The sequence below is a fragment of the Mauremys mutica genome, chromosome 1 (assembly GCF_020497125.1).
Source record: "Mauremys mutica isolate MM-2020 ecotype Southern chromosome 1, ASM2049712v1, whole genome shotgun sequence".
Classification (NCBI taxonomy): Eukaryota; Metazoa; Chordata; order Testudines; family Geoemydidae; genus Mauremys; species Mauremys mutica.
Window position 1 is genome coordinate 15,442,324 of NC_059072.1, and position 12,201 is coordinate 15,454,524.

At 41.8% G+C, this 12,201-nt stretch overlaps 1 protein-coding gene across 1 annotated transcript in view; it reads right to left on the bottom strand.

Annotated features, from left to right (window-relative positions):
• The window catches only part of UPF2 (UPF2 regulator of nonsense mediated mRNA decay), a 140,508-nt gene that overhangs the window by 97,958 nt on the left and 30,349 nt on the right, over window positions 1-12,201 (bottom strand). Inside the window, 3 exon segments of the mRNA XM_044982034.1 lie at window positions 2,485-2,570; window positions 3,399-3,502; window positions 7,473-7,544. Of these exon segments, the coding sequence (XP_044837969.1) occupies window positions 2,485-2,570; window positions 3,399-3,502; window positions 7,473-7,544 (262 nt within the window).

Here is a 12,201-nt window from a genome sequence, read left to right on the forward strand (position 1 = left end):
CACAAGAATAGAAGGTCCTTCGAATAATACACACTAATAGGATGCAAAGATGGGCTGGAAGATAGCTATTTCAGCATGTACAGTAAAAGCTTTGTTATCTGGCATGCTGGGGGATGAGGGTGCTGGTAAGTAAAAATTCTGGTTAACTAAGAGGGAGGGAGTTTGGGTGTGGGAGGGGGCTCAGGGCTGGTGCACAGGATGGGGTACAGGGCGCAGACTCTGGGAGGGAGTTTGGGTGCAGCAAGGGGCTCAGAGCAGGGGGTTGGGGTACAGGAGGGGGTGCCAGATCCGGGCAGTGGTCACCTCAGGCAGCTCCCTGCAAGCGATGACATGTCCCTGTTGCTCCTAGGTGGAGGTGTGTCTAGGGAGCTCTGCACACTGCCTCCACCCACAGGCGCCGCCCCCACAGCTCCCACTGGCTGCCGTTCCCGGCCAATAGGAGCTGGGGAGCCAGGGCTTGAAGCAGAGTGGAAGCAGTGAGTACAGCCACCCGAGGTGAGCACCGCCTAAATCTGGCACACCCTCCCCCATACCCTAACCGCCTGCTCCAAGCCCCCTCCTGCATCCAAACTCCCTCTCAAAGGCCACGCCCCAAGCCCCCTCCTGCACTCCGAACCCCTTCTGGCCGTTCCTCTGCCTAGGAGCAGCAGGGACATGCCGCCACTTCCAGAGCCAGGTAGGGAGCCTGCCAGCCTCATGCCAACTGGACTATAAACCGGATTTTCAATGAAGATCCAAAATGCCAGTTTATAGAGCTCTCCAGTTGTTAAAGTGCTGGATAACACAGCTTTTACTGCATACAGCTGTTTAAATGGAAAAAATGGTACAGGAGAACAAAGAACCAAAGCTTGTTTATTCATAGCAATTAATACAATCTTGAATGGACTAGGACCATAACAAGACATTCTTTAAGAGACTGTTCTCTTCTACAAAGTACTACCTTTGAGGGTCAAGTCAAATGAGAAGAGGCAGATCAAAGGAACATGAAAATTACAAGGGAGGGGCTCCAGGAAGGTACAGAGGGATGACACATGAAATTTGAAAATCAAAGGCTGCAACGTTAACATCTGCCAGCCAAAAGATGAGATGAGATGTTGGCAATGCACGCTCTAGAAAGGTAAGATTTTTTTCTTCATGTCAAGCACATAAGGTGCACTTATCTAGATGAGCTTTGGCAGGGAGTAAGGCTAGATACATTACACAGATCAACGTCCCTCCCTCCCTCCCCCTCCCCCTCCCCCTCCCCCTCCCCCTCCCCCTCTCCCTCTCCCTCTCCCTCTATATATATATATATATATATATATATATCTTTTTTCCTTAAAAAATGATTTTTTTAAAAAACATGCCATTTGAGTCTTAGGCTGTTTGCAGTTAAAGTCTCTGACCTCTTAAAACAGGCGGTCAGGGAGAAAATGTTGGAGCTCTTAATTAATAGAATTCCCATCAAAATGCCACTTAGATAACTGATGTGGTCAGTAAAGGGATGGGAAAAGCTGGCTGCCCATAAGGAGAGGCAGAAAGAGGGCACAAAGGGTTTCAGTACAGCAAAACTCCCATGACAGCTCAGTGAGATAAAGTTATTATCTTGAGATTTTTCATAACATATAGCAAGATCTCACATAGAAACTAATTTACTATACATCACCACTGTATCTTACTGCAATGCTTCCCAGGATAATCCATATAATAAGATTCGAGGATTATCATTCTATATCACTCTGAAGCCTAGAATGAATGTCTTTTGAATCAGTGTGAAGCAATGGAAACAGCTGGAAGCATGGCTGAGAACTCCTTTTTATTAGAATATCACCAGGTTCAATCATTAGGATTTGCAGTCTGTTACTGTCCAGTTTTTAAGTTCTTGCCATTTTGACTCTATAAGTTATATACGTGTAGTATATAGTAAGGCAGCTATGCCTTATATATGCCAAGAGTGCTAGACCACAGAGGTTGACTTACCTCTGATATCACTATGAAAGGTAACTCAACCAATCACCACCCATACTCTACAGCTTAACTGCATGCAACAATTTCATTGGCTGTATGAGGGAGATTGCATAGATAATGGATTACTTGGCTCAAATGCCATACCTGTGCGACAGGATGGATTTTCAGCTACTAGTATTGAAGTTCTGATTGACACGTGAACAACTTTTTCCTGGAAAAGCTTTATTTTTGATGTCACTGTTTGAACAAAAACATGAGCCACCAAAATATTTATTATAACTGTAATTATCACCAGAAAAGGTAAGTTGCAATAGTATCCATACTGAAAATTTTTCCAGTACCAACAATCTTAGTTTGCTTGCTGATTTTAAGTTTATCCTTAATCAATAAGCAAATACCACCAGAGAAGTGTGCATCAATGGCAAACGTAGTAGACACGTGAGACTTCGTAGTTGCAGTGAACATTATTTAACATTGCCTTAGTGATTTAAATAGACAAGAAAGTGTTGCTCTACGAGATTTTTTTCCTTTTCCTACCTTTGTCTAGGAACTATGAAGAGAGCTCGTACTAACTTTCTTCTATTCGCTTTTGTATTCATACTCATGCAAAAATCCATTGCTGCCTGTAAGAGAAAAGTCAATGTTTCACATTTAAACTGAAATTTCTACACATAAAGCAGTAAAACCTACATATTAAAAGTGTCTGTTACTTAAATCAAGCTTTTGCTACATGCAATTGCTTAAAAAATAAATATCTTCATTTTCTAGCTAGAATTTACACATTCAAAAGACATGACTGTTTATACTCTAGTAAAGATTTTGATTGAACCTTTGGACTACTAGATGGAAAACGGAAACTTTGGACTGATGGGGAGGGAGAGAAAGAATCAGTCAACTGTCAGGGAAACAGTTGCAAGGTTCACTAGCTATGGGGAGAGACTGGGGAGTTTGCCTTTTCTGTAGGACCAACAGCCACATATGGCAATTGTGCAGGTACAATAGCTATTACTGATTAACTCCATATGTGGATGATATTGATTCCAGAATAAGAATGCCTTATTCTGAATTAATTTAATCCATTTCCTACATGGATTACGCCATTTTGGGATAAAGCACTCTTATTCCTGAATAAGAGCATCCACACATGAAATTAATCGGGACTACCTGTTGCACTTGAAACTCACATTCTACCTTATTATGATCTGATATGGCTACATAAAATATAAAAGAAATAGCCAAGTCAGCTGCCTGGAAAAAAGGCAGAAGAGTCTGAAAATTCGTGTGTAAAAACATTAAAATCCTCTCCCTGAAGCCTATACGGCCTATAACGTTGCTTACAGTTTCTCTTGCTATTACACTGGTAAACACCTGAAGTATACTTTTAATCAAATTAACATGCAAGGCTTAATATTGTGGGATTATGGGAGGATAATATAATAATGTCACTTTACCTTGTCTATGAGGTCTCTGTTGACACAGTTTGGGAGTTGCTGAAGGAAAGCATCTACTATCAGTTTTAAGTGAGACCCAGTACTGGCTTCTTCATCCTCTTGTTCTAGTAGAAAGCAAACAAACATCACATTTTATGGTGCACAATAAACAACGATTGTATTTAATTCTCTAAATGTGATACAGGGATCTGCTCAATGATTACAATACTCACCTACAGACACCTGTGGGGGAGAGGGAAGAGACAAGGAAGTTAACTATTAACTAATCTAAAGGGCTATTGGCTGGATATCTTCCTATTCATGGACTATGAATAAATATTTTCTACCTGATAAATTGCACCCAGTGGGTACATCAGCAACTACATATTCTGACCAAGACATGAAAGGTTCTTTCAACCATACGATGTGGGCAACAAGAAGATCTGAATGAGGAGAGGTGGGCAATGAAAGAACAGTTACTTACCTTACAGTAACTGTGGTTGTTCAAGGTGTGATGTCTACATGGATTTCACTTCTGGTGTGCATGCACATGAGATCAGATACTTTTGACCCGCAGCATCCATTGGGGCTGCACCTGCACCCTGAATGCCCTGGTACCTCCCCACATAAGGGCATAAAAGGTGGAGTGGGCCCACCTGATCCCTCAGTTTTTTTGGCAATATAGAATCCAGATGGTATAGGACTCCATAATAAAGGGACAGGTCATGGAATCCATGTGAACAAGACATCTCAAAGAACCAGAGTTACTGTAAAGCAAGTAACTGTCCTTCTGCTAATCCCAACATAGATGACTTGCAAATTTCAGAAATTGGGATGCTTCTCAAAGAAGCCACAGAAGATGGACTGGTGTCTCGCCTATATGGATGGATCTAATCTAGCTATCTCATAGTATGATTTAATAAAATTTGATACCTGCCAAGACAATCTTTGAGTAAATACTGCTTGACATTAAACCCTATCTACAATGTTACTAACAGCCTAGAAGAGCTCCTATCTGCAATGTTACAAACAGTCTGTGAGCGAGCGCTCCTGAAGAGCCTTGTTTGATGTAAGTAGTATGAGACAACACTGTACACATCAAGGGTGTGCAGGTTGGCTTTCTTTTGGTTTGACTGGGACCTGAGGAAAAAACTGGAAAGTGAATCACCAGATTTAAATGAAAAATCAGACAATTTCTGGTAAAATGGAGAGTACAGCCTAAGAGTCTTTTAGGGACACTATGCAAGGTAGACTAGCCCTGTGGGCCTCAATCTCCCACATGGGTATGCAAGTTGCACAGTGCGCAGAAAAGTGGACACTGCAGGGGTTCCATCTCACAGCCCTGTGTGAAAAGAAGGAACTGAGAGATGATTGGGCCCACTCTGCCCTTTATGTCTTCAGGTGGGGGGAGTGTGAGTGCATCGAAAGCACAGGTGTAGCCCCAATGACACTATAGACCAAAAGAATCTGCTCTCAGGTACATGTGCACCAGAAGTGGAATCCATGCGGACAATCACTCAAAGGTGAACCAATGATTCACACAGGGCAGAGAGTCTGGTGGAACCAACAGCATCTGGTGAGAAAGTCCCATAAGCTCCACAGACTGGCAAGACAGACTACAAACAAAGGTGTCAAAGTCCTGAGAAGCAGAGGTGCTGGATGTGCAAGTGGAAGCCATATGCTATTGAAATCTCTCTCCAGCATACTTGCCAACTGTCTGATATTTAAAACCCATCCTTCGTGCTCCCTGTCCTAGTTATAATCCTGGGCAGCTGGTAGAGCAGCTAAAAAGCTGGCCTTTTGACCTTGGAGTCTCTGTGGAGGGGAATATATGGGAAGGATGCCCGAGACATGGCCTCTTCTAAGCTTCTCCTGTCTACTGGAGCTTCAGAGCTAAGCAGGGCAGCACAACTGTAACAAGGAAGAGAGTCCAGGAAACAGGCAGAAAGTACACTCAACATGGTTCTAAAGTATAGAGGGGGAAAAAGACTGCCTAATCCTTCCTCCAACCATCTTTGGGCTGAGTGGGAGACAGATGCGTGTGAGTGGGATGCAGAGGAATAGAGAACACAGGGAAACTTAGGGAACAGGGAATACAAAAGAACTTGTGCAACACCAAACCTCTTTCCATTGCCAGGAAAGAAAAAAAAAGGGGGGGAGAACACTGGGTTTGCACAAGCGCGAGAGTGACAGAGATCCCTCCTGAAGACAGAGGAGAACTTAGACTTCCATCCTCCACTGAAGATGCCGGAGATAACATAGTAGGCCACTGGCACCTCCTCCCTTTGGAAGGCAACTGGCAGGTTGGAGGAGCTATTGAGAGAGGGAGATCTTTGTTTGGTGGGGGGGGGGAAGGAGATGAGAAAAGAGGCCCATAAAGTTCTAAATACTTAATTTAACTTCAAACACTGAGGCCCTGAGAATCTATCTATTTCATTAGACTCCATGTAACAGCTCCCAAACCAGAGGCATTTCATTTTTGGAGAAATGTCTATGGAAATGGATTTAAAATGTTCCCCTCTCCATTTTCTCCTATTTAGGCTTCTCTAGCTACGCTCTCCAGGCTCATCTCCAGCATTTTCTTTGGTAGCTTCTCATCCTTCCCTCTACCTCCTGTCTGTTAGCATTCCTCATGGTTCCCTCTGCAAATAGCCTCCATACTCTCTGTAGGGGACCATACCTGTTCTCATTATCTCAGCTCTCATCTCTATGGTGATGGCTCTTAAAAAAAATAAAATAAATAAAATAAAAAATAAAAAAAAATAAAAAAAAGCCACCTCTTTGCTCCACTCCTCTTTCCAATTACTTCTCAGACAACCCTCCTTGGAGGTCCCACTATCATTTCATACTCCATCTACTCCACAATTCTAATTTTTTTTTATGTATTATTTTTACAAGTAATTAGAATTACCGTAACTGGAAGAGAGAAAAGAAAAATAATGTACTGTCAAGTGTACTAAATAAAGTATTTCATTGTTTCTCCTGTATAGTCTCTCAGTTTCCCCCTTTTATTCCAGGTGTCTTTCACAGCAACAAAGAAAAAAATGTTTTAAATAAGAAAAGCCACAAAAATTGGCAGGGGATACAAATATTGCTGTAGTATCTGAAAATATTTTTAATTTACTACAAGTCAAGTTGATGGGGTCTTATAATTTTCAGGTGAATAGGCTGATAGAGAAGGGGAAGAGACTATAGCCTTTTAGATATGAATTATTCATAATACCTACTATAGAAGCGACATTTGCCTCTTCCCTCCCTACTGTCTCAGGAAGCATGGGTTCCTCTCCTGCTAACCCCTCTTCCATTAGTATATAACAATGACCACATTCTACTTGCTAATTCTCCTGGTACTGCTCCTGGTACTGCTCCCCCTGGCTCCACAGCTGCTTATCAGCATCTAGGCTAGTTGCTTCTATCCCCTAGAAGCTCCACCCTGCCAGGGAGCAGAGAGTGTTTCAGCCTCTAGGTCCTTTTGGTCTTTGACCTCTCTGTTTAGATGGCTGACAAAGGAACAAGTTGGTAACAATTATGGAAGTGTTTTTTGTGAGGCAGTCACCTGTCCACTGTATTAAAATCATCAAATTAATTTCAAACTGAGCAGCCATTACATGGTGACAGCTTTCAGATGCTACTAACCAGGACTGGATTCAAGTTGGTGTCTTGGGTCCCGATTCAGCAATGCACTTAAGCATGTGCTTAACATTAACTGCTTAACTTCCAGATCATAATTACCAGCTTCCTGAGCCATCCAAACCCCTCAGGATAATTCACAGCAAATATTCCTCAACATCTTGTTTTTTCTTTTTATTTCTAGAACAGCTTTCCCAGTCCTCTAAATAGGATATTGAGTAACAGGCATAATATTCAACCTCATTTTCTGAACGTTCTCTCTGTTGTAGACTACTTGGTACTGGAAGCCTATTTTAAACCTTAGCCATGTGTCGACACTAACTTCCTTCTACTCCCAACACCTTTATGCCTTTCGCTACGTCCATTCCTCTCTTCTTAATACTCCCTTTGTCTCCCTCCACACAGCTTCATTCCTTCCACGTGCCAAGCACCCTCCTCTCCTTCAAGCAGCACCTCAAAACTCACTTCTTTCAGCTTGTTTTCCGTCACTATTTTCAGCTCCGGTGCTATCTGCTCCCTCTCTCTTGCCTGAGCATACTAAAAATAAAACAAAATTAAAATGTACCCAAAATAAACACGACAGAAGTAAAATAAATTGATCCAAATCCCTTATAAATAATACTTTTCAATTAGCAGTTTCAACTTTCCTTCTGAATATCAGATCCTTCCTTTCCGTCCTCATGGTTTTATTACTTATTATAGTTACATTCAATAGAAACTTTAAGCTTCTTGGGGTGGGGACTGTTTCTTCTTATTCATCAGTAAAACTCCACACACACGATGCTACATAGTAATAGTCTTCTCTGTGTAAAGTCAAACTGACAAAGTTAATTTATTTTGGAATTTAATTTAGAATCCAAAAGGACATCTTCAAAAGATGTCAATTCTATCCACACTGCCTGGTGACATGTAAAAACTAGTTCAAAAACTGGTTATGGGTAAGGTGAAAATCTGTGGCTTCCACTATGTTATTACCACTCCCTAATGGTCTGGAAAGCTCAGAAACTGAAATGACTCCTCTGCACTGGCAGCAATTGGAATACCAGGCCAGCCAACTGGTGGTCATTTTAACTTTTTTTTTATTGAGGGTAGGGCGAAGGGTGGTATTACTTATCAAAGATACTTGTGTACAGAGCTAAAGTAACTTGGCACTCTCACAATTTAGGATAAATAGTTACTGTCACCACAACAACAGAAAAGGCAGTTTCAGAACTATATAGCACCAGTCAGAAAGAAGCAAAACCAAAAACACCAAGTTTTCTACACCAGCATTGGGAACACTTCGCAAACATGCAAGAAAAATCTCTCCTTGCGCTTTAAAATGATTTATTCAATTACTGTCCCTGAATTAAATGATATAAAAAATGGGGAGCAAAACTTCAATGTGGGAAAGACAGGATTTTGGGCACACTTGGGTAGTATCCTCTCTCTGTGAATCATTGTTATCATTGTTATGTAGCATTATAATGCAGTAATGAGCATGTTAGAAATGCAGAGTAAGCGGTGAGAAAAGAGATTTCTCTCAATTTTATCACCTATGTTTCCCCTGTCCCTTACCCTCAGACTTTTATTTCAAAGATCCCTTTCACATAGTGTGATGGAAAGACAATTATGAATATGGTTTCACAAATGTGATTTAACTAAAGCAATCTCAAAGCTCATTTAGTGCTTCTATTTGATTAACAAGTGGTGAGAAACCTGTTTAATAGAGCAGATGTGTTAAACCATTCTTAATCAGCATTGTGTTTGCAACTGCCCCAATGACATGAACAGTTCTGTTAAACTAAGTTATAAAACATGTGGATGCACACCAGGCCAGACACTTTAAACTATGGCAAGCTTTTTAATAGTTTTAGCACTAGGGTTACAAGAGTAAAACATTAAACATTTCAGTAAGCATAACCGTGTTTTAATAGTGAAAAATATTCACTAGCAAATTTCAAATAGCTGGCAGAGGACTGGATTGCTTACATAATTTTATGGTTATGTGGTTTATTTGGAAGGTCTCAAAGCACATTTGTTATGTAAGACTTATACATGCGCACTAGCACCCTTTATTAATTTTTTCTAGTAATGACAAGTCTGTGACTTTAACTTTAGCTGACTAGACTAAACTAGACTTTAGCTGGTAGGAGCAGCTGCAGAAGCAGGCAAAGCAGGGACTGCTGCACTGGATGGGGAGGAGAAGGTAAAATGGGAGCCAGATGGAGCCATCCCTCCCTCTAGCATGCTCCAGACCCATAACTGTGCAGGGGAGACCACTTCAGAGAAACTAGAGCCTTCCCTCCCCAAGTTATGTGGTCTTTTAGGGGAAAATTGCAGAGAGAAATCAGTCAAGACTCCAGAGACAGTAGAACCAGCTACAGAAGCAGCTTCTGACATTCAGAGAACTTGCTACAGTTTTGACGTGACACTCTTTACTCCATGTTGACTGGCTGTTTGTTCCAACCTTCTCCCTCCCACTCCCTTAGTCTCTTCATCTCAGCTTCACCCCACACATGGCCCTCTTCCCCTCTTCTCTTTCACTCGTCCCCATCATCTCCCCCTTCCTTTCAACATTCCCTCTCCCTTCACTTTTCTTTTCATTTAAATTTATCCCCTCCTAACTAAACCACCCTAAAATTTTGTGGCACTAACATGATGTTTCTCGCCTTCACTTTGTTCACTCTACTTGTGTGTTCTACCCTTTTCCCACCCTGTATCTGTCTTATCTATTTAGTTTGTAAGCTCGCCAGGACAGCGACTGTCAGCTACTCTGTGCGTACAGTGCCGAGCACAATGGGACTCCATTCTTGGTTGGTCCTTAAGTACTACATAAACAAACATGATTAATAATTGTAATAATATATTGTTTCAATTACGGTTATCTCACATTCTTCCAGAATGTAAGAAAAAATGTCACCAAATGATGCATTTGGTGGTTAAGAGAAAGACATTCGGCTTCCCCAGGTAAGGCCATCTTGCCAAACTGTCACTAGATTTTGGTTATGGAGGAATCAAGCTAAAAAAAAAAAATCAACTTATCAAATGGAAATTAAAAACCAAATTCATAAAAGTGTCTCAGTTTAGATTTTTGTAACACACTTCCCTAAATTTGTGTACAATATGTAGGATTTGCAGTGCACTCACAATGCATTCACAGCTTCACAGTGCATTTCATACATTCCTCCATATGCTTCAAGAAAATGAATTTTTACATTTGGTATTTTGTTATGCCATAATAATTTTCATTCTATTTTGAACGAGTCCCTTCCCCTCCATACCCCACCACTGACTCTGGACCTTAACTTTCCATGCTGAGCTAACGTAATTACTGGTCCATCCGTATTTTGTGACGTGTTTGAGATATACTCTCACTACCATATTGGCTAGGTTCTGTGCACTGTCATTGTTCAATTGTGAATGTTAGTCTGGTAACCTGGCATTGTTTCCCAATTTTTTTGGGTGTCAGTGAGCTAAGAGTATGTCAAGACATCACCTGCCTGCATTTCTGATCTCATTTTCTGCAAAACCCCTACACTCCTCTCACCTAAAAAAAGATACGTCTCTCAGAAATAATCACTTTGTGGGCACAACATTAAACACATAATGTGCTTTCAAGACAGACATGGAGGAATGGTCCTTGCACCAAAGATATCACAAGCTAAGGGACGGACAGACAAGTAGACAGAGGAAGAGGTAAACAGTTGTTGTTTTTTTTAACTATACATGTCAAACAGATGCTGTGAGCAGAATGGCAAAAGTGGGTCTTCAAGGGGGACTTAAATACCAAGAGTGTACAGGAAGTGCAGATAAAGGAAGGTTGGCCACCACATGGAAGACGACATGGATATATTTATGCAAGAAGCTGACAGCTGGATGGTTGACAATGCAAAGCAAGAACAAGGAAGATAAGTAAGGAAGGGATGATTTATGCAGGGTTTTGAATTGATGGCCATAAGACTGTATGTGGTAACATAGGGGATGTGGAGTCATGAAAGGGAATTCCAAAGGAGGAGTAAGATGATCAGAATGACAGACAAGGAAGATGACTTAAGCTGCAGCATTTTATATAGATTAAAAGAAACATGGGTGTTAGGGCAGGATGCTATAGAAGGCAAAGCAGGACATAATGAGGACATGAAGGTGAGATTTAGTTTCAGGGATGGAAAGAAAAGGATGCATCTTGGATACCTTGGAGGAAAGAACAGAAGGATTTGTATTAAGCCTGGATGTCTGCAGCAAGAGGAGCTGGGCAATCAAAAAATAACCCCCAAATTGTGGAACTGAGTGACAAGAAGGTCGTTGGTGTTGATGACAGTAGCAGAGAAGGAGGAAGTTGAGAAGAAAGATCAGTAGCCAAAATGAGACTGGAGGGAGGGAGGATCCTTTCTTCCTTCTCATTAATACTTGCTCCCTTCCTTAATGTCTTGCATTTGTTTGCACTGTCGTATTTAGAAAGCTCTCTTGGGCACAGAGAACATCAATTTATAGCAATTACCCTACAGTAACTCCACGCTTAACGTTGTAGTTATGTTCCTGAAAAATGCAACTTTAAGCGAAAAGATGTTACGCGAATCTGATTTCCCTGTAAGAATGATGTAAATGGGGGTGTGTTAGGTTCCAGGGAAATTTCCCGCCCCCCCCCCACACACACACACAGAGTACAAGTTTTAAACAAACAATTTAATACTGTACACAGTAATGATTGTGAAGCTTGGTTGAGGTGAAACTAGAAGGTGGAAGAGGGTGGGATATTTCCCAGGGAATGCCTTACTGCAAAATGATGAACTAGCACTCGGCTGAACCCTCAAGGGTTAACACGTTGTTAATGTAGCCTCACACTCTACAAGGCAGCATGAATGGAGGGAGGGGAGACAGCATGTCAGACAGAGACACACCCCCTGTGTGAGAGGGAGAAATGCGCATTGCCCCTTTAAGTACACTGACACCACTCTAAGTACATTGCCTTTTTAAACAGATCAGGAAGTTGAGACAGCAGCTGCGGCCAGCAAGCTCTCTCCGTCTTGAGCCCTGTCATGTTCCCCCTATGGAGAAAGGGTAAGCGGGGAGCAGGGTGACACCCTGACATTAGCCCCCCTACATCCCCCCCGCACAGCAAGCAGGAGGCTCCGGGGAGCAGCTCCAAGGCAGAGGGCAGGAGCAGCACATGGCAGTAGGGGGAGGGACAGGTGAACTGCCAGCAACTGATAGC